Source organism: Saccopteryx leptura, chromosome 13, assembly GCF_036850995.1.
Source record: "Saccopteryx leptura isolate mSacLep1 chromosome 13, mSacLep1_pri_phased_curated, whole genome shotgun sequence".
Classification (NCBI taxonomy): Eukaryota; Metazoa; Chordata; class Mammalia; order Chiroptera; family Emballonuridae; genus Saccopteryx; species Saccopteryx leptura.
The window spans coordinates 23,864,823-23,887,728 of NC_089515.1; the positions used below are offsets into that span (position 1 = coordinate 23,864,823).

General features: G+C 53.3%; 1 protein-coding gene across 4 annotated transcripts in view; it reads right to left on the reverse strand.

The window, feature by feature from the left end:
- Nucleotides 1-650: 650 nt before the first annotated feature.
- NEURL1 (neuralized E3 ubiquitin protein ligase 1) overlaps nt 651-22,906 on the reverse strand; it is an 82,282-nt gene continuing 60,026 nt past the window's right edge. For all 4 annotated transcript variants that reach the window (XM_066354869.1, XM_066354870.1, XM_066354871.1 and 1 more), the window contains exons 2-6: nt 21,845-22,086; nt 21,065-21,386; nt 7,128-7,817; nt 3,549-3,695; nt 651-3,012 (exon numbers count right to left, since the gene is read on the reverse strand). In XM_066354869.1, coding sequence (XP_066210966.1) covers nt 2,774-3,012; nt 3,549-3,695; nt 7,128-7,817; nt 21,065-21,386; nt 21,845-22,086 — 1,640 coding nt within the window. In that variant the 3' untranslated portion in view covers nt 651-2,773. The remainder of the gene's footprint in view (nt 3,013-3,548; nt 3,696-7,127; nt 7,818-21,064; nt 21,387-21,844; nt 22,087-22,906) is intronic.

Genomic DNA, 22,906 nt, shown 5'->3' on the forward strand with positions numbered 1-22,906 from the left:
AAGGCCCACATCCAGCAGGCCCAGCCTCTGCAGCCAGCTATATATGCAGATCTAGAAAGCTTCTCTAAAGATCTCTGGCCAGAGGGCTCCCTTTGCTGCCCAGCTGTGTATGGTATTGGCTTTAGCAACCAATGGGAGCTCAGCTGAGGGGCAGAGGGAGGGATGGGGAGGCCCTGTTCCTGAGCGCAGTCCCTGCTGATCTGAGGACCTGTCATCCTTCCATTAGCCCCTAGGTGGCACTGCTCCATAAGGGTTGCAGGCCAGGTTTGGGCTCAGCTCAGCCAAAAGCTGAACAGGCCTCCTGTTCACACTGCTTCTGCCCCAACAAACACCATTCCTCAGCAACCCACGGGCCTGAGGTTACCAAAGGGCAGGGGCTTCTTCCTTTCAACTTACAAGGTCACCTGGCATTCTGGCTCCTGCTGTCCAGCCCCAGGTCATGCTGTAGCCCCCTACCCCAGGGACTCAACCCTCATTATATTGACTCCTCTCCATACCCAGGACACCTGGCCCTCCAGCACCAGCCCCCCCACATACTGCATGCACGCACGCACATGCACACACGCACACACACACACACACACACACACACACACACACCCCTACACACACTGACCCCACGCCTCCACACTGCACAGCGCAGTCCTCAGGTTGGTACAAATCACCTTTATTCACGACTACAGCGACCCAAGTTCACAAAAGAGGCAGCAACTACCCCCCACAACAAAGACAATGGGACAGTTGGCTTTCCCCCACCTTCAGGCCAGGCACCCCTGCACTTAAGACCTAGCCTTCCCTTTGTAATGGGACCCTTGACTGGATGGAGCCATGGGGCCACCACCTCCCCCACCTCCCCCTCACAGAAGGGGTCATCAGGGTCAGAGGCTGGGGAGACCCAGAGCAGACCTATGATTCCTCAAAGGTTCGCTGCAAGGCAGGGACAAAGGCCTATCGTGGCCTCCTGGACCCCAGTGCTGTTCCGCCACACCACACCACCCATAGCAGCCCCTCATCACAGGCCGCCTAAGAGTCACATACAGTCTTCCCCTCCCCAAGTAGTCATCTCACAGTGGTGGCAGCAGAGCCACAGAGGGGCTCTGACCTGGCCAGACCACACTACTGGGGAGTCTCAAGTCCAGAGTCCGCTGCTCTGCCAGTCACAGGGAGAAGCAGTCTCGAGTGGACATGAAAAACCATCTGAGGGGGCAGCGGGCTGGACTTGAGAGCCGGCTAAGCCACGGCCTATCAGGACAGCGCGGCAGGGCAGGGATGACCGAGATGACCGGGCAGGGCAGAGATGACCTAGCTTAGGAGCGGGAGGGAAGGGCAAGGGCCATCCTTCACCCCAACAGGAAAAAGAACCCAGAGGCACTAGGACCCCACTCATCTGTCCTGGGGATGGACGCCCTTCCTAGGAGCAGGCTCCCTCGCTCTACTCTCCCCAGGCTCCTGCCCCAACCCCCGTCTTCACCCTTCACACCGGGCTCCCCTCCTTCAGCCTCCCCAGAACTCCTGTCCTGGGGGGGGCACTCCTGGGCCTCCTGACGTATCTGAGCCAACTGATCCCCGGATTCCAGCCACAGAGCAAGGGCACTTGGTGGCTCTGGGGGATCCACCAGCCCCAGGGAACTAAGGGGCCTCAATCTGCCTCTGGGTAAAATGGATCATTTGCCAGGAGGTGTCTCAAGCCCCCTTTTAAGGAGTTCTAACTCACGGTAAGCAGAGCTAACTCTGGACTTGTGGCTGGAGTCTGAGAAGTGCTGCCCCCCTCGCCAGACATCTGCACACCAGGCAGCATTCCTAGGGGGCTGAGAAATAGGAACTCACCACCACCACCTCCAAAAAACAAATAAATAAATAAATAAGAATAAAGGAATAGTCTGGTCTTACTCCAGGACACGTCCCTGCCCCCAACCCAGGGCCCGGGTGCTCCGGCATCTCTGAGCATCGGCCAGGCCCAGGACAGCACTGAGATGTCGGAGGACGGGTCACAAGAGAGTAGATGGAGACCTGTTCTTAGAAGCCTGACAGGAGACGGACCCCGCTCTCCAGCCCACACCAAGGGGCGAGACGCTGGGGCAGAAAGCTATGGCCAGGAAGTGGCCTTCCGCATCTCTGCCAGGGCACAGGGCCAGGACTCAGAACCAGGGGCCTCCCGCGGCCTGCGGCCCACCCACGATGGGTGAGGGTGAGAGGGGCACAGCATGGAGGCCACAGCCAGCCTGGGAGAAAGGTGTCCACTGGCTGCTGGGCCCAGGGACGGGAGAGGAAGCAGGCCGGGCAGGCAGAGACACCGCTGTCGAGCAAGCCGTGCACTGCCCGAGGGCAGGTGGCCGGCCATGGGAGCAGATGGAGGCTGCTGTCCAGTCCCTACCCCACTAGCCACCCATGTGCCCTGGCTCAGGGCCACATCTGCCCAGAGGAAGGTGCCACATGGGCTAGAAGGAGCTCCTAGAAGCGAGTCCTAGATGGGGACCCAATTTAGTCCCTCGGCATGAAGGGCAGAGCTGGGTGCAGAGAAAGGAAGGGGACAAAGGAGACTCCTTCCCTCCCCTCTGCTCTGCTGGGCGATCCGTTTCTGCCTGGCACTGCCCCGCACCGTACCCCCTTTCCCCCTCAAACCTTCAGGGGCCTCGGCTTCCCGTGTTTAATGGAGAAGGGAAAAGAGTTTCCAAAATGAGGAAAAGGAGAAGGGGCTCCATCGGCCTGACCCGTGGCCGGAGCTGGGCCGAAGTCTGAGGCGTGGGCGAGCGAGGTGGGGCATCGCGTCGGGCTAGGAGCTTCGGTAGGTCTTGATGATGTCCTTGATGGGGCGGCGGCAGATGGGGCAGCAGGCGTGCAGAGCCTTCTTGAGGCGGAGACCGCAGGCGTAGCAGAGGCACATGTGTCCACATGTGTAAATGACTGTGTCCACTGTGTGCTCATAGCAAATGGTGCAATCATCGCTCCACTGGCCCGTGCCTGGGGTCACTGGTGACTCTGGCAGACTCACTGGCGAGTTGGGGGCCGTCCCTGGGAGAGAGGGGACACCAGTCAAAAAGAGACTTGGTCAGGCCCCGTCCCAGATTCACAGGAAGAGAGCCCCTTGGCCTTCTGTCCCCCCAGCATTGATCAGATCTGCCTGTTTACTCTGACAACCCAACTTCATAGACACAAGATGGGAGAGGACGCATTCTAGGCAGCCCCACTGCTGGCCCCTCAGCTCCCAGCCCAGGGGCCAGGGTGTCCATGAAGCAGTGACAGAGGAGGAGCAATGGAGGAAAAAAGGAGACCCAAAAACTTTTAAGGCAGGCCCAGCCTGAGCTATCCTTCGGTGTTCCCTGTGTGCTTAAAAAAAAAAAAGTTCTTTGGAGAAAGGTTCCCAGCCAGAGGAGAGGATGGAGTATACCCCACAAAGGACCACCCACCCAGGGTCCACCTGGGCCAGCTCCAGCTCCTCCAGAGCTCCAGCTCCTCCAGAGCCCCGGCCCGGACACAGGGCTACATGCCTTCCCTAGCCAGGCAGACGCTATGGCACAGACACCATCGACCTGGAGGGGCCCGCTTACCGCCAGCAGAGCTCCCCAGCGGTCCCAAGCTGCAGGTGCTGAGCAAGGGGTCAGAGAGGCGGCTGCCCACGGCACTGGGCGAGGTTGGCGTAGAGGCAGGAGAACAGGGAAGTGATGGGATGCCCCGCTCTGCAAGGATGGTAGAGCCTGCAGAAAGGGGGGGGGGGATACACTAGCAACCTAAAGGCCCACTGGGAGAAAGCTTGAGCCTCCACCCCTCCAGCAGGTTCCCAGGAGAGAGAGTGGGTACCACAGTCTGACCACCCAGCCCAGCCACTGGGCTCAGGGCAAGATTCCCCAGGCCAGCTCAGCATCCTTCTCCAGCTCTCTGTTCTCACCTACAAGTTGGAGGGCCATATGTGCTCTGGTGTCACTACATCAGCAGTCTCCAAACAAGCCCCCCGCCCACAAGCCCGCCTCACTCTTCCCCTGCAACCTTTGGCACTGACCAGCCACACACACCACATGCAGAGGCCTAAACCACCACAGATTCTGGGGAGTTATTTGTCCTTTGTCCAGGCATGCAGCTTTGTTGCCCCAGTTAAACCCTGAGCTTCCCAAGAGCAGGAAATCTTATTCACCTGTGACTCTCCCACGGGCTCTAACATAACGCCTACATACAAGTAAGTACTCAAAGAGATCTTTTTATATTATTAGTTATTTGTTCTAATCCAGGGGTCAGGAAGCTTTTTGGCTGAGAGGGAAATGAACGCCACATATTTTAAAATGTAATTCCACGAGAGCCATACAACAACCCGTGTACTTTACGCATTCTCCAATGTCATTGACTTATTTTTCTTTTGGAGTCAGAATCCCCTAACACCAATTTGCTAATTGAGACACTCAATTCTCCAAATAGGAGCACCCTATTTAGTATACATTGAATTCTGAAAGATTATTCTTCAACACCCATCTTGGCCCACTTACCTAAGACATTTAAGTCCTGTTTTTTTTTTAAGCTTCTTCTTTGCTCAGTCTAGTAAGCCTCTTTGGGCAACAGAGGCCTCACTGGAAAGCTACTGAACTATTATTAGATGATGCTGAAGCAAGACAGTATCTTGCCCTAATGTAATTTACTTCACCTGAGGAGCAGCGTCTCCTGGTGAATGTAGCCAAGTATCTTTTTTACCTCAGCCTGATTTTTTCTGCACCCAAGTCTAATTTCTTTTTAACTAGCTTGATTTCTAGCTGTCTTTTCAACTAGCTTGATTTCTTTTCATTCCTTCCTGATTTATCTTCCCTCTCTATCCTAACTTCTTAGCATCCCAGCCTCATTTCTTTTCATTCTGTTTAAAATGTATTTTTAACTCCATCTCTTCATTTGGTCTCTGGAACAGAGTAGGAAGTTCCCACTGATTTTATCTGGTTTCTCACACACTCCCACAATCACCAAGAGCACACATCCACAAATACAAGTATGCATCTACTCACACGTGCCTCCTTACACATAGTATGCCAATCTTACCGTTTAACTCAGGAGTCCCCAAACTACGGCCTGCTGGCCGCACGCGGCCCCCTGAGGCCATTTATCGGGCCACCGCTGCCCTTCCAGAAGGGGCACCTCTTTCATTGGTGGTCAATGAGAGGAGCACAGGATGCATCCGCACAGTACTCCTGTGCTCCTGGAGTACTGTGTGTGGCAGCGCCGCAAAGCACAGCGTCGCTCACGTACAGTACTACTTCCGGTGATTCAGGACGCAGGCATCACGGCTCCGGAAATACGTCATATCACTTGTTATGGCTAACAGTGACAAATATGGAACCGGACATTGACTATCTCATTAGCCAAAAGCAGGCCCATAGTTCCCATTGAAATACTGGTCAGTTTGTTGATTTAAATTTACTTGTTCTTTATTTTAACTATTTATTTGTTCCCGTTTTGTTTTTTTACTTTAAAATAAGATATGTGCATTGTGCATAAGAATTTGTTCATAGATTTTTGGGTTTTTTTTTTTGTATTTTTCTGAAGCCGGAAACGGGGAGAGACAGACAGACTCCCGCATGCGCCCGACCGGGATCCACCCGGCACGCCCACCAGGGGCGATGCTCTGCCCACCAGGGGGCAATGCTCTGCCCCTCCGGGGCATCGCTCTGCCGCGACCAGAGCCACTCTAGCGCCTGGGGCAGAGGCCAAGGAGCCATCCCCAGCGCCCGGGCCATCTTTGCTCCAATGGAGCCTTGGCTGCAGGAGGGGAAGAGAGAGACAGAGAGGAAGGAGGGGGGGGGGGGATGGAGAAGCAAATGGGCACTTCTCCTATGTGCCCTGGCCGGGAATCGAACCTGGGTCCCCCGCACGCCAGGCTGACGCTCTACCGCTGAGCCAACCGGCCAGGGCCTCATAGTTTTTTTATAGTCCAGCCCTCCAACGGTCTGAGGGACAGTGAACTGGCCCCCTATGTAAAAAGTTTGGGGACCCCTGGACTAGGGGCTTTAAGGCCCAGGGGTTTCTAAACTTGTCTAAGCAAACTTGCTAAAAAAAAAGATGCCCAGGACCTATCCAAGATCTACAGGATCAAAATCTCTGGAAGTCTCAAGAATCTGCACTTTAGTGGGTTCTCCAAATGAGTCTAATGAAACTAGCCCAGTCTACTGCAGGTGGCTAGCAGACCAGTACTTGGAAAGCATGAATACCTGTTGACTCTGAGGTAACAGAGGTCCTAGGAGATGCTTTGTGAAAAAAAGATTTCTGGTCAAATTTGTTTGGAAAAGGTGCACACCATAACCACCGCCACTTCCTCCTTAAAGATTAACTCTGCATATTAAAAGTTCTGAGAGGTTCTGCAGTAAATAATCCTGACCTCTTTTTTTTTTTAATCCTGTTTCTTTTTTTTTTATTTTTTTTATTTTTTTTATTTATTCATTTTAGAGAGAGGGAAAGAGAGAGAGAGAGAGAGAGAGAGAGAGAGAGAGAGGAGAGACAAAGAGAGAGAAGGGGGGAGGAGCTGGAAGCATCAACTCCCATATGTGCCTTGACCAGGCAAGCCCAGGGTTTCGAACCGGCTACCTCAGCATTTCCAGGTCGACGATTTATCCACTGTGCCACCACAGGTCAGGCAATAATCCTGACCTCTTTAAAAATTTAGTATTTCCCAAGTTTTTCAACCCAAGGACACTTTTTCAATGGACACCTAACCCACAGAACACTCTGGGAAACATGGCTTACCCAAGCCCACAGCCAAGTCTGTCCATTTAAACCCAGGAGAGCAAAGCTCAGACTTCTGCAACTCCATTTCCTCCAGGGCCCTCGGCTCAAGGATTCCCCTCAGGCCTCCAACGCAGGCGCCAACCTGCGGACATCGGGTACCCACACAGCAACCCTTTTCTTATTTGGACACACAACCATACTTAAATTTAGGCAGAGGCATTTGGGAGAAATGGAAACAGCCCCCAAAAGTTAATTGCTGGTAGAAACAATATTTTCTCATTCTAAGTGGCCTCTGAGTGTGTGTACCTGGGCTGTTTATCGTATTACCATGGGAATGCGGGTTGATCAGACTCAGAGAGCGGCCCCCTCTTCCAGGAAAGGCTCGGTGCCCTCGGAGTGCTGAAGGAGGCGCGCACGTGGCCGGGGACACTCACCGAGGAGGCGGATCTGTGTGATGGCCCCATGCAGGCCGAAGAACATCCACAGCGGCTGCGAGGCGTCCACGCACAGCTGCATGCCCGCGGCCACGCCGTTGTGGCTAAGGTGCAGCTCACCGTCGGAGTTGACCACCACGCCCAGGATGTCGCCGCTGTGCAGGGGCGCGGGCACGCGGCACACGGCCCAGAACTCCTTGCGGTCCATCAGGGCCTCGGGGCTGAAAGGCAGGTCGGCAGGCCGCAGCGTACCGGGGTCGCACGTGGTGACGCCGAAGGAGAGCGCGCCCGGCCGCGCGCCGCTCGCGCGCGTGACCTTAACGAAGATGGTCTCGGCCACGCGCACGGGCCGGCTGGTGAAGACGAGCGCGCGCTCGTCGCGCCCGTGCTCCAGGCGCGCCACCGTCTGCTCGTCCAGAATCCGGACGTGCGCGCCAGCGCGCAGCGCGTGGAAGCGCAGGTCACCGTCGAGCTGTGCGGGGAGTGCGCGGCTGTGCTGCGAGTTGAGCGAGTTCTGCGGGATGGGGCAGCCGGCGGCCGGCGGGGCCTCGTCGCCTTCCCCCGCCGGCACGTTGAGGTCGCACAAGCTCACGGAGAGGCGCGCGTCGTCGGCCTCGCGCCGCAGCGACGGCCTCCGCAGGGCGGTGAAGGAGCGCGGCCGCAGGCAGTCCGGCAGCACCAGCTCGCTGTCTGTGGCCGGGGAGGGGAGAGACCCGCAGCCGTCAGGCGGGCCGCGACGGGGCCGGTGCCCGTCTGTCTGCGCCCGTCCCCGACTGGCCTTTAAAGTACGCACCATCAGAACATCAGAACCGCATAGAAATTGCTTAGGACATAAACTGACGAGCAAATCAGCAACCAAAGTTGTGTAGAACATCTATTTGCATAAGCAAAGGATTAAGGCTGGAAGGAAATTGAAACCAAGCATCCTTATGACTTTGATTAAATTTAGCTTTGAATCCTAGCTCTAGAAATCATCTTCCTCTCTCACTCTACATCGCTCATAGACCTCGCCTCTCCCCTCAACTCCCTCAACCCCAGCAGAAGACAATAGCCAGGACCTAATAATGGTCACAAGGTCGAGCACTGACAGGCTAAAGACAACATTTTGACCTAAATGATGTTTTCAGCTCCTGAGCCCTAAGGTGGAAATACCCACTGGCTACTTTCCCATGAAACCAGATAGAGGCTCACCACAACAGACCTCAGCCCTGTCCACAAGGCCTGAAGAAATGATTTATTACCCTTACCTCACTTCCAACCAATCAGTTTCCAGAACAACCTGGCACCCCTTAACACGTCCTGTGATTTTTGCTGTATAGAATCTGTAACTTAGATGCCATTGGGAACTTGGGTCGTTAGAGTATTGGCCACTGTTAAACATTTTCTCTATATACTGCAAATTCCTGCTCATGCATTTATTTTGAGCCAGTGTGTGCAGAGGGACTCAACTATTGGGGTCTCGTTAACAAAATTAAAAACATGACTGCATCTAAATGGTAGGTTTATAAAAGACATTTTTAAAAAAATTAACTCCTGAGGCCTTCTCTCTTTATCCTCGGCGGCTCCGAACAGCCCAATCACTTAGCAGACAAACAGTAAAGAAATGTTGAATGCACTGCTGACATCCCCAGAACTCTGCATAAATTGCCTCATCTTACCCTAACAATTACCTTTTAAAGTTGTTGCCACCGTAGGAAACTGCAGGCTGAGAGAAATCGAACAAATTTATCCAAGCTATCCTTTTTGAAAATGACTTAACAAGAAATCAAAACCTGTCTCTTTTTAATCATACAAGTCGCACAGGCTGTATTATGTAGAATAGACAGTTCAGCAAAAGGAAAAAATAATTGTCAGCCCACTATCCAAAGAAAAATACTATTAATATTTGGATGTATGACCTTGTAATCTTTTTTCTTTTTTTTTTTTTTTTTTCTTTTTTCATTTTTCTGAAGCTGGAAACAGGGAGAGACAGTCAGACAGACTCCTGCATGCGCCCCACCAGGATCCACCCGGCACGCCCACCATGGGGCGATGCTCTGCCCACCAGGGGGCGATGCTCTGCCCATCCTGGGCGTTGCCATGTTGCAACCAGAGCCACTCTAGCGCCTGAGGCAGAGGCCACAGAGCCATCCCCAGCGCCCGGGCCATCTTTGCTCCAATGGAGCCTTGGCTGCGGGAGGGGAAGAGAGAGACAGAGAGGAAAGCGCGGCGGAGGGGTGGAGAAGCAAATGGGCGCTTCTCCTGTGTGCCCTGGCCAGGAATCGAACCCGGGTCCTCCGCACGCTAGGCCGACGCTCTACCGCTGAGCCAACCAGCCAGGGCTTTGTAATCTTTTTTCAATATAATTTTTGCTTACTATATTTTTAATGTTTACTTTATTGATTTTAGACTGAGAAGGAGAGAGAGAGAAACAGGAACATCTATCTGTTCCTGTATATGCCTTGACCGAGGATCGAACCGGCAACCTCTGAGCTTTGGGACGATGCTCTGAACCAACCGAGCTCTCTGGCCAGGCCTGGTTATTGTCTTTTTAATACAAAAATTGAATCATGTTATATAAACAGCAATAGTTTTTAACCTTGTGTGGGTAACAAATCCCTTTGAAAATATGACTTTGACCTATCCCTCTTCAGAAAAATGCACATTCTCCCTAAATTCTGTGGGTAATTTTAGGGGATCCATGAATCGAGTCAAGCACGGACTCCATGGACTCCAGACTAAGAAGCCCACAAAACAGATTTCCTTTTCAAAACTAGCTTTTCCACTTACCATGTCCTCAACACCTTTTCAAACCAATGACTATGTTTCTAACACCTATTTTTTCAATGGCTGTGTCATGTCCAGCTTTATGGAGTCCTGTAATTTCTAATAAAAGTCTGTGCACGATGGATTATTACCCTGCATTTCATCCCGAAAGCTCCCCGTGGCGGTGTTCCCGGTGTGCAGAGAAAGCTCAGGGGTGTTCTGTGGCAGCCCCCAAGTGGCAGATACAGGATTGAAGCAAAGTCTGTTCAACTCCTGACGCCTCAGTCTTCGCTTCAGGCCCTCCTTTCATTGAACTCCTTCTTTGGGAGTCCCCAAATTTGGCTAGTGCCAACACAGGCCACATCACGGGCCTATCCCTCCCAGGGAGCCTGTACTCTGAGCACCCCGCAGAAGAAACTGTGCTTTCTCTCGGGAACTGGGTGAGGATGGCTGGGGTGCTTGGTGTGAGAGCTGGGCTTGGGGGCTGCACTGGTATGGCCAGCAGAGGCCAGAATCTGGCTCTAGCTCAGGGGTCCCCAAACTACGGCCTGCGGGCCGCATGCGGCCCCCTGAGGCCATTTATCCGGCCCCCGCCACGCTTCTGGAAGGGGCACCTCTTTCATTGGTGGTCAGTGAGAGGAGCATAGTTCGCATTGAAATAATGGTCAGTTTGTTGATTTAAATTTACTTGTTCTTTATTTTAAATATTGTATTTGTTCCTGTTTTGTTTTTTTACTTTAAAATAAGATGCAGTGTGCATAGGAATTTGTTCATAGTTTTTTTTTAATAGTCCGGCCCTCCAACGGTCTGAGGGACAGTGAACTGGCCCCCTGTGTAAAAAGTTTGAGGACCCCTGCTCTAGCTGAATCTAGAGAGGGTCCTTCAAGCCTCCGTTTTTGTTCTCTCCCACACAGCCACCTGCCCCTGCCAGGAAGAGCGTTATTTGGGCTCAGGCAAGAAGAGGGTGCTAGGCCCTCCCCCAAGTCCCTTCTCTCTGGAGAAGCCTCTTGGGGCCTGGCTGGTTGGGATTTCCCAGAATCGTGCTTGGCAAGGAGAAGGGAGCCGACCGGAAAATGCGATTATTCCAGGGAATTGACTCCGTGACAGCAATGGTGCAGAGACGCTGGGGGGCTGTGGGCGGGCAGCAGCAAGGTGGGCCCGAGAGGAGGGGAGGACAGGGACAAAGTGGGGACCTGGGGATGGCTGTGGGTTGACCTGGACCCCAGAGAACAGTCCCTTCTCCCCAGCCTCAGGGATTCCAAGCAGTGGCCTTGAGGACTCCAGAGGGTTGGAGATAGAGGAGAAGGAACAGGGACAGAGGGCGAGGAGGAAACGGTGGCTCAGAGCTACCCAGACGGGGCTACAGGCACAAGGCTGTCACAGGCGCCCATAGCGTACGCACCCCATACATAGATGCACGCGAAGGCATAACTCCTCTCCCCACTCCATACACACTCTGGACAATCAGTTGGAGCCCATGGAGCTGGGCAGACCCTCAAAACAGATTTCTAGATGGGACTAGCTGTGCATTCTCCTGGCCTTTGCCCCTTCTACTTGCATATAGAGTCCTCTTCTACTTGAATATACCCATTACTGGGCACTCACTACCTCCCAGGCAACCTGTGCTGTTGTTGAGTTTACTCGGACTTTAAGAAAGTATTTCCTTCTCTTAAACGGAAATATACCTCTTTGTATTTATACCCACTACCTCAGCCCCATGCTGAAGACAACTCTCCCCAGGGAATATTCAGACTCCCCACATACCTTCCCATCTGTCAAGACAGTGAACAGAACCAGACTCAGTATACCAGATGTGTCCTGAACAGCTCAAAGCACAGTGTGGCCATCACCTCCCTTCACATATACACTATATTTCTAATAATGCAACCTAAAAGTAGTTTAGGGTTTTTAGTAACCAGTCTCCAAATACTGGTAAGCAAAACAGGAACAAGAACTCTGAAGTCATCAGCTTGGGTTCAAATCCTGGCTCTGCTATTTCCTAGCTGTATGACCCTGGACAAATAGCCTAACCTCTCGAGGCCCCTCTTCTTCAGCAGTGAAGTCGGCATTTACTGAATAGTATAAAATCTGTGCTCTACTACTCCCCTCGGCAGGGGTGCTGTGAAGAGGAAGTGGAATGAGGTAAATAGGATACCTAGTAGATAACCTGGCGAATATATAATCACTAAGTTAAAATGAGCCACTGTTACTACCTTGTACGTGCAACGTGGCTCAGAAGAAAGTACATAGGCTTTGGGGTGATGCAGGTATGAGTTTAAATGTCTGATCCAGCACTTGGCTGGTGGCCTGTGGGTAAGCAACCTTCCTCCAGCCTCAGATCACTCACGTAGAGAACAGGAGTAATAATACCTGCTTTTCGATGCTGTTACAGGGATAAGAGATAGAGTAAGAAGCCCCTGGCACCTGGGTACCTGATAGATTCAGATACTAGTATTTTCTCAGGTTGAGTTTGCCAATTTGGTCCACCTGCACTCAGGCAACTAACTTTATAGCAGTCATGAGGGACACCCAAGACATAAGCCCTGAATGACATCACTTACTAAAGATTAGAAAGGAGAAGCTACAACTGGAGATTAGAGGAGTAAGAAGAGAAGGAAGGAGAAACAGTGGGGGACAGAGAGAGGAGAAAAGGCAGGGAAATGACCCCCTGGGCCTCGCTGGAAATACTGCAGGAGTTGTAAGATGCTGGGAAACAGCTAAAAACGGAGTCCCTGGGGCCAGTGCCCAGCCCAGCTATGTCTCCTCTCCCACCCCCTCCACCCTTGGGGTCAGGAGCAGCTGCAGGCCACCAGCAAGCTCCAAAATAACAATCTCACTGGTGTGCCAGGCTGCGCCAGGACCCTGAAATAGATGAAACTTGAGATTGAAGAGCTGGTCAGAGCTCCCTCTGAAAGAGTAGCAAGGGTCACAGTGGGGCGAGCTGACATCAAGTCAGAGGTGAGGGAAGGCTCCTCACTCCTGAAACTCGGGCAGAACACCACAAGAGCAATCATAGCCTTGTACTGCATCCAGGGAGACAGTTTGGAAAAACCAGACAGGCAACCTATAACCCCAAGCAGTGGGATGGCCCCACATTTGGAAGCAACAAGTTATGTAATCTGTGCCTGGGACACACGGCTGCCCACTCTGGAGATGTTATGATGGGAGATGGTGGCACAGGCCCCGGGAGAAGCTGCTAAGCTGGCCCCCCTCTCCTGTCCCCTTTTTCAGGAAGGCGTTTGCTAGTCTTCAGCTTCTAACTAATCTGGTCTAGGCGGTGGCTCTGCAGGTCCCCTGGGCAGGGCAGAAACAGGTCCTGCAGAGGCAGGGAGGCTGGGCCAAGGGTTTCTTCCCCTCAGGGTGGTACTTGGGGCCCGACTCATTGGCCCACTGTGTGCCCAACTCTGGGCAGGGGTTAAGGAGAGAGGGAGAAGCCAGGACATGGGCCCTGGAGAGCCAGTAACCCTTAGATAGTTCGAAGCTCAGAGGCATGAAAATACCTGAATATGATTTCATTACAAAATTCCTAGTGTCCTGAGTGAGACGGGACCTTAAAGGTAAAGAAGAAAATCTATTTATCTCTGCCAAGTTCTCATCCAGCTTTGGCTAGATTGCCCCTAGGGACAAGAAGCTCACCACCTCCCTATCTCTGAACAACTATGACTATTAGAACATCTTTCTTGCTCTGGCCAGATAGCTCAGTTGGTTGGAGCATCGTGCTGATACACAAAGGTTGCTGGTTTGATCCCAGGTCAGGGCACATATAGAAACAGTTTGATCTTTGTCTCTCTCTCTTTCTACCTTCCTGTCTAAAAAAAATGAAAATTTAAAAAAAAAGGAAAACCTCTCTTTGCATGGATCCATATGTGTGTACTATATCTACTCCTTGGGGCCCCCTGTAGAAGAAGAAGAGCCTTCTCTTCTTTAGGATAAATAACCCTTTTAGAGTAATGCTCTCCGACTTATGCTGAGGCTCCCCTTCCTGGTTCAGAGTGAGTCAGAGACAGCATCTTGGAAAAAACATGATTTGACCTGGGCCCTGAAGGACAAGAGGGTTTAGATTGACAGAGAGAAGTGATAGGCACTTGGGTAGGAAAAGCGCGGAAGCAAACGCCTGGAGAACAGTGTAAGCGAGGCCAGTGAGAAGGGAGAGAACGGCTGGAGACCCAGCGGGCCCGCCCCCCTGCAGCCAGGGGGCGCAAGGGAACCAAGGCAGGGCTGGGCCCTGGCACAGGGAGCCTCGGGGACAGGTAGGGGGCTCCTTTGAAGCAGGGCCTGCCATCAGCCCGAGTCTTGTTTGTTTAGATTCTCACATCCGGAGCTCTGGATAATCTTTAACCACAGGTCAGCCAGCAGCCTCCAAGCTGGCTGGTGAGGACCTGAGGGCCGTTTGGAGGGTGCTGCCAGCCCATTTACTGTCTCCATAAACATCCTCCTGCCAGTCTCCATCTGGCGCGGGGCAGGGGAAGGAGCCAGGAGGGAGAGTGCCTGACTTGGATGGGCGAAGGGTTCTCCACCCCTCTGGGCAGTACCCCGAAACTGATACCCACCTCCACCCTCTCCATATAAACCCAACCACAGGAAGCCTGGAGAAAAAACACACACACTTCCCAAGGCTCACGGACAGAAGGCAGAATGTCCCAGAGTCACACACTCTTAAGAGTTATAGGACCGGCCCTAGCCAGTTGGCTCAGCGGTAGAGCGTCGGCCTGGCGTGCAGGAGTCCTGGGTTCAATTCCCAGCCAGCGCACACAGGAGAAGCGCCCATCTGCTTCTCCACCCCACCCCTCTCCTTCCTCTCTGTCTCTCTCTTCTCCTCCCGCAGCCAAGGCTCCATTGGAGCAAGGTTGGCCCGGGCGCTGAGGATGGCTCTGTGGCCTCTGCCTCAGGCGCTAGAATGGCTCTAATTGCAACAGAGCGACGCCCCAGATGGGCAGTGCATCGCCCCCCGGACGCATGCGGGAGTCTGTCTGACTGCCTCCCCGTTTCCAACTTCAGAAAAATACAAAAAAAAAAAAAAGAGTTATAGGACCTTCAAGCCACAGAATCTTAGACATATAGTTCCAGAACCATCTGGTCTGGTGGTTCTCAAGCTTCTTTAAAGCAGTAGAACCCTTTTGTCCAATGGAACCAGAAGTTCTGGTTGAAGTCTAAGCGGTGGCCACAGATCCCTGCTGCCCAGCCACCAAAGAGATGCCTCTGGTTCCAAAGACCCTGCTGGAGAACCACGGGTCTTATTCCAAGAAACAACGTAGATGTCCCTGTTTGACTTTCATCCAGATACAGGGACTTGGTTTTAGGCTCCCTCTTCCAATGAGAGAACTGGCTTGAGGATTTGTCTATTTTGGTGATGTTTCTAAATTAGGTATTCCTGTTTAATCTAAAAACAATGGCCCTTCCCATTTGGGTAAATGTTTTTACATATCCATGAGCCTCACAGACTACCTATGAGGTTAACGGTGGGTGTATAATTATGTCCAAATAATAGATGAGGTGGTTGAGACACACAGGAGCTGAAAGACTCACCCAAAGCTAGTGAGTGGCTGAGTCAAGTCTTGATTCATTCAAGGGCGGCTGCTTCTGAAAGGAGGGCTTCGTCCCTAAGACTGCCAAGCCCTGGCTCCTTACCTACATACACAGCCCACCCTGGGTGCCCCAGGTCTCTTCAAAGTCCCTGAAACTACATTGTGGGCCACAGACATACTAGGTGGAAACATCTGGAACTGCCATTTTTGGACGTTAGAAACAATCCAATGTTGGCAAGTATATATGGTTGCACTTTGTATACACTCGTTACGATGGAAAACTAGGGCACACCACAAACAGCAGAATGGATGAAGCCCTCAGGAGCTTTCAGGGAACTAACTCCAAGGCGGGCAGCCTCACCCTCACCGCTGAATCAGGCTGCTGGGCACCCCACTGCCCCCCCTTCAACCATGCTGGGACCTGGTGGCCTATCCATACCCAACATATACAGCTGATCCTTGATGGTTTGCACTCTTGTAAACTCTATTCTAGAAGACAAAAGAGGGCCACAGTCCCCACACTTGGAGGGAACCCAGACTTCATAGAGAGAGCAAGTGAACTCATGTAGAGAAGGTGGAAAGTAACACAGCCCACACACTCTAGCTACACCACGCTGTGTGACCTTGGGCAACTCACCAGACCTCTCTGGGCCTGTTTTCCTATCTGCAAAATGGGTACAATAATAACTTTCTTTATAATATATACAAAGAGGATTTAGGCTGTCTTCTTAAAGAACAGGACAATACACGATGCAGAATGCTGGTACCACTTTGACCTACATGAGCTTCAAATGGTCTGGAGGAGGAAGAGTCATTGAGAACAGAGGAGGTCAGAGAAGGCTTCCTGGTGGAAGGGAGGGTTTGGGGGTGGACCTAGACATAATTGGCGGAATTTAGGGTGAGCAGAAAGAAAGTGCCTGGAAGAGTCTCTGAAGCAGAGGGACAGCAAGATAACTACGAATCAAGAAGAAGCAAAAACTGTCAAAGAGGAAGAAATCACAATCAGCATCCTCAGCTCTTTTCTCCATCCCAAGAGCTTGGCTCGGGCTCCTTAAACTAATATTTGCTTCTCAGCCCCTGGCAGCCACAGCCAAAGGTAAATATTGGTTTAGCCTGGGAAGCGGAAGCCCCAGATGGCAGTGTGGTCCTCAGCCAGCCAGGGATGGCTCACACACTTTGTGCCACAAAGCCTGGGCATACCCTGGAGGGCGTCCTGACCCAGGGCCTATCTGAGAGAGGCCCCGGCCTGTCCCTGCAGGGCGGCCAGGCTGGCCCACCTCCCCGGGGACTGGTTTCACAGCAGCCTGGCCCTCAGAAAGCTTGCTCAGAGAGTTTCCATACATCTCTCTCCTCAGTAGGCAGTGGGATCTTTTACCAAGACCTGGGAACCTGGGCGGATGTTGGAAAGATGCAGACTGCCACATACCTTGGGAGCCCCCACCTGCTGGGCTCAGCCACTACCATTTTGATGTGACAATAAATCTTCTCACATTGACCTGATGCCCAGACCAGCCTGGGAGATCTGAGTTCCCAGCCCGGCCTGTCTTCTGACTGGCTGGGAGCGTTCAGGCAGGTCCCTCCCCATCTCTGGGCCACATTTCCTCTTCCTGAAAAACCTGACAGCACAGAGCTGCTGGAAACTTTCTATTTTCAAGTATCTCCCACCTTTGCACACCCCTTCTCCACATGTCACCCATTATGTTTCCACCTCACCCCTCCTCTGAAGGATCTCCCTGAACGACTGCTAATCCCCCCACCCTGTGCCTATGCATAACCTGCTGTCTGGCCTAAACTGTTCCTCCTCAACCAGTCCATTCTTTCCACCTCCTACGGTTCCTAACTTGAAACTCATCTCCTACAGGAAGTCCTCCTGGGTTCCTCCCTAGCTGCACCCACACACACACCCCAATTTTTCTCTGTAGCCACACTTAACTGCAGAATTGGATTTAGGTCACAGAACCGTTATTGGTGTGACCCTCCCCTCAATGTAAACACTCTTCAAGGAGACGGGTTTCTAATTCCTGTATCTCCCCCAATCCCTGCACAGCGTCTAGGCCAGGGGTCCCCAAACTACGGCCCCCTGAGGCCATTTATCCGGCCCTCGCCGCACTTCTGGAAGGGGCACCTCTTTCATTGGTGGTCAGTGAGAGGAGCATAGTTCCCATGGAAATACTGGTCAGTTTGTTGATTTAAATTTACTTGTTCTTTATTTTAAATATTGTATTTGTTCCCGTTTTGTTTTTTTACTTAAAAATAAGATATGTGCAGTGTGCATAGGGATTTGCTCATAGTTTTTTTTTATGGTCCGGCCCTCCAACAGTCTGAGGGACAGTGAACTGGCCCCCTGTGTAAAAAGTTTGGAGACCCCTGGGTGCCCAGGAGCACCCTGTTAGCTTTCTGCCAGGACCCATGGCTGCTCTTCCTGAGCCAACATTTCTGAGAGGAACAGGGAGAGTTTGAAAAACTGGGATAGGATCTTATCTCTCCAAGTATTAATCACCTCATAAAACTTGTATTTATTTAGTTGCTGGCGGGTCCTTTTTCCTGGAGGTAGGAAGCTGTTATTCTTGGAGATACCAGCCAGGCTAGGGCCAGGACACCCCGAGGGAAGAGGGTAATCTGCATAATGGGAAGCAGGCCATGGCGTGGGCACCAGCGGACCTGGGTTATAGTTAGGGCAGCGGAGGCAGGATGGGGCACCCATCTGGAGGTGTCCGTCAGGGAGAGACACCAGCCCAGCCTCCACTCTGTCAGGGGAGATGGCCGATCCGTCCATGGCCTAACTTTCAGCCCTACTATGTGCCAGGTACCCCGGGGTGTTTCTGGTCTGAGGAGCAGACACGAGCCAGGTGGGGTTTGGAGGGCTTTGGCCACAGGTCCCAGAAAAAGGCAGGAAGGGAGCAGGCTTGGCAGGAAATCTCTAAAGTGAGGTACTGGTTTAGGGGACAATCCACCCCAGGAAAAATAGAGCGATGTCTTCAAAAGAGGGAGAACAGGGAAACACGGAGGAGCCAGAGAGACCTGGGTTGGTGGAGGGGGGCCCGGGAGGACACAGGGGCAGTGAATGGCAGGCAAGGAGAGTGGGGGACGTGGGACGTGGGGAGGAGAGGGAAGAAGAGAGGCAGGAAAATGGACCCTGAGACACTACAGGGTGGTGGGCATACCCACCGGGCAGGGGCACTGCCTGAGGGCTCGGAGCAGCACGCCCACCAGGGAAGAGACCCTAGACGGACCGCGTTCTTAAAAATCCACTTAAGAGAACAAAATGAAGAGATATTTTAATTTGCTAATTGAATTTAGGGGCCATAATCAGTGTTTGAAAATGCCCCGGGATTATGGTGGTTTACAGCTGGGACAGGAATCAGCTGGGGCCTCAGCCTTATCAGGTGTATAGAGAGGAGCCTGCCAGGAAAGCCAAATGAAACGGAAAATGCTGCATGAAAACCCATTTATAGTCAAAGAGAGGGAATGGGGCTGGCCCAGCTCGGATATCTGGGCTCTGCCCCCCCCCCGGGGGGGGTCTTCACTCTACTTTCCAGGCCCCTCCTCAGCCCCTGAGGTTTGGAAGCCCAGTCTTACCAGGCATGTCCCCTTCATCTCCACTCTATCTATTCTCCACCCCACCCCCACCTTGCTTCCTGGAATTTGAAGATCCAGCCAAAGCCTCCTCTTCCAAGAAGCCTTCCTGGACTCCATCATCCCTTACTGACCTCAGCCTCCACTGACTTCCTGCCTCCCTTCATGCTTAAACCCACTGGAGGGTAACGGGAAAGGCACTGTTCCTGGCATCAGAACACCAAGCTCAAGTCACAGTTCTGCCACATCCCTACACGGGCTAGTCAGGTCTTCCTTGGAGCTCAATTCACTCCCAAATGAGGATAAAAAATACCCCCTCCAGCCTGGCTACTGTGAGGTTCAATGAGATAACTGGAGGGAAACCATCTTGGCAAATGGGAGGGATCCTATGACCACACCATTTAGTTAGTGACTTACTGTCTTCTCTCAGGTTATGCCCTGGTCCGTCTGGAGTGCTTGCTTTGCCTTCCCTGATTTCCAGCGAGCCCGGGGCTGACTGTGAGCAGGGCTGGGCCTACCTCAGCTCCCCACACCTTTCCCTTCAGCTCACAAGTCACCATCCACCCCAGCTCTCTCCCCTCTCCGCCCTGCAAATACTCAGCATCCTCCACAGGCCCCACACAAGATTCCACTCTAGAGAAGAACTGGCTGGTTGAGATGGGTTCCTCGCTCAGAGCCCTCCCTGTTCGTGCGTGGGAACAGGCATACGGATGGACCAAGGCTCAGTCAATGCCTTAGCAGAGAAGTGCAGGTGCCATGATGTGGGACACTAGGAACAGAGAAGAGAATCCCATCCGGAAGGCTTCAGGGAGGAGGTGGCTTATGAACTGGGCCTTGAAGCCTGAGTGGGATTTTGATCTTTGGAGACTATGAGGAAAAGCATTCTTCACTTAGAGAAAAACAAGAATGTTGCTCCCTCATTCTTTAACCCCCTCCCCGGAACAAGACTGTTACTTTCTCAAAAGCTGAAACAGAACAAAAACCCTGAGCCATTCTTCTGTCTCCTGCCAAGCCTTGGGCTATCACAGTATTCCCAACCACTTCACAAATGAGAAGACTGAGGCTCAGACAGCTGTTTGGGCTGGAGCGCAAACTCAGGCTAAATGACCCCAGTGCCCGGAAGTGTGGGGCCCTGAGAATACTAGAGCAGCAGGAAGGAGTTCACTTGAACTTCAGGTGAAGCACTGCCCACTCCAAGATGGGGCGAAATGACTGACAGTCACTGAATGCCTACTGAGTGCCACAGAACTCAGCTCTTTGAGCCTTCAAAAGAACCCTGAGAACAATTATTATTATACCCATTTTAGAGATGAGAAAACTGAGGTCTCATAGCACTAGCTATATGAATAGGGTAAGGCGAGAGTCTAACCTGGGTGTGTCCGACTCTGGAGCCCAGGAGCATGACCACTGCCCTTCCTGCCCCTGGCATGTGCAGGTGCACCACTACACAGGAGGGACGGAGGGCACACTGGGCTTGGGCAGCCTGGGCTTCTGCTGCGCTCGCTGAGACCCAGAGGAGCCTTACTACATCCGTGTGAATGTAGAAACACTTTTATTCAGCTGAAAACCAGAAAGTTCCCAAACTATTAATAAAAACAGCCTCCTTGGTTTTGGAACTCAACAAGCAGGCTTCTGATGACGACTTGTTTCTTTGTTTTTACATTCACAGCCTTTCTACCCCAAGTTTCTACTCAAAGGTGTTTTGAAAAGAAAAGCTTCATTGCTTCGAGGCTCTGAAGTCAGAAAGCAACCACCTCCGCGGCATCTGGCGATGGGAGAACGGGCGCTGGCTGAGCGTTCACGTGGTGCCAGGACTGTGATGGGCACTTTACTCACAGCCTCTTGAACTGAATTTCATCTTCCCACCAACCCATTTTACAGATGAGAAAGCCAAAGCTAATGCAGGCTCCTTCTGGACACGCAGCCAGTCTGCCAGTGGGCTGATTTGTGCCCAGAGTCTATATGCACAAGTGTAGCGAGGCGAGAGGGATCAGGGGGCCCAGGAGCAGCCAGAAGAATATGGCTCCCCTTCAAATCACAGCACCCGGAGGTGTGCCCTGCACATAAGGGGCCGAAAGAGCGTGCACTCACCAAGCAGCTGGACACCCCTCGTGAGGCCGTAGACGTCCACCAGGGCCCAGAGTGGGTCCGCCGTGCGGACCCCATTGAAGAACAGCATGGCGGCCGAGTCGTTGATGCGGTAGAACACACGGCCCTTCTTGTCCACCCAGAAGGCAATGATGTTGCCCTCGTTGGCAAATTCCTCGGGCAGCGCTTTGGCCCAGAAGCCGCTCTGGGAGACCAGGTCGGGGCAGGCGTACTTGGGCAGCGAGTCAGGGTGGATGCGGGAGGGGTCCTTGCTCGTGAAGCCCAGGCGCAGCGCCCCGCTCCAGCAGCACTGCTTCTTGGTGATCTGGATGCAGGGGGGTGGCCTCAGAGAGCCCGCAGCCCAGCCCAGCCCAGCCCGCCCGCCCCCACATCAGTGAGCCCAAGGCAAAGGGAGTGTGCCTTTTCTGCAGCCCAGGGCCAGGCAGACAGCTGCGGAGGGTCACGCTGCCCAGCTTGCTCACCATTTGGGCTCCTTTCCCTCCCCAGGAGCCTTCCCACCAGCCTTGCAAGAGCTAGTGGTCCTCATGGCCACCCCCACCCCCTTCCTTCTTTGCCATGCAGGGAAAGCTGGGAAAGGAACAAGGAAGAGGGAACAGAAAGAGGAAGGACGAGGAAGAGCAGAAGCAGCCGCAGAGAGGAAAGAGAAGGTGCAGGGTGGAGTAATGGCCAAAACAGAAGGCAGTGGCCAGTGGGTGGGGTTGAGGGGCAAAGGTCAGAGGCCCAGGAGGAAGCAGTGACAGAGAGCAGGGAGGGAAGCCCCACCTTCAGCCTGACTTGCTCATAGATGAGGACTGGGCGGTTGCTGAAGGTGATGGCGTTGCAGAAGCTGGCCTGCCTCTTGACAGCCTTGTGGCTGAGGTCCATGAGGATCTGGGAGCCCTTGGTGTGTGGGTGGAAAAGCAGCGGTGTGGCCAGGAGCACCCCGCCGGGCAGCACCGGCAGGCAGTGCTTCTGCTTGTGGTGGCATCGGTGAGAGGTGACAGGGAAGGGACCCCCGATGGAGTCTGCAAAAAAAAAAAAAAAAGCCACAGTGTCAAAGAACTTGGCAGTCCAAGAGCTGGACTAGGACCTCCCAAGGAAGGGCAGATGGATGGGACACAAGCAAAAGTCACCCACTGACTCGCCATCATGGCAACCTACCACCACTGCCACCTTTTGCCAACATCCTTCTCCTGCTACCATCTATGCGACTTTGCACTTCACCATCTATCACCATTTATTATCCACCATCACTACCCTCACCCTTCACCCATCCCCTCCCGCCACCACCACCTACAGCCATCCTTCACCCGTCCCCTCCAGCCACCACCACCTACAGCCATCCTTCACTCGTCCCCTCCCATCACCACCACCTACAGCCGTCCTTCACCCGTCCCCTCCCGCCACCACCACCTACAGCCATCCTTCACTCGTCCCCTCCCATCACCACCACCTACAGCCGTCCTTCACCCGTCCCCTCCCGCCACCACCATCTACAGCCGTCCTTCACCCGTCCCCTCCGCCGTCCTTCACCTGTCCCCTCCCGCCACCACCACCTACAGCCGTCCTTCACCCGTCCCCTCCCGCCACCACCATCTACAGCCGTCCTTCACCCGTCCCCTCCGCCATCCTTCACCCGTCCCCTCCCGCCACCACCATCTACAGCCGTCCTTCACCCGTCCCCTCCCGCCATCCTTCACCCGTCCCCTCCCGCCACCACCATCTACAGCCGTCCTTCACCCGTCCCCTCCGCCATCCTTCACCCGTCCCCTCCCACCACCACCCCCTACAGCCGTCCTTCACCCGTCCCCTCCGCCGTCCTTCACCCGTCCCCTCCCGCCACCA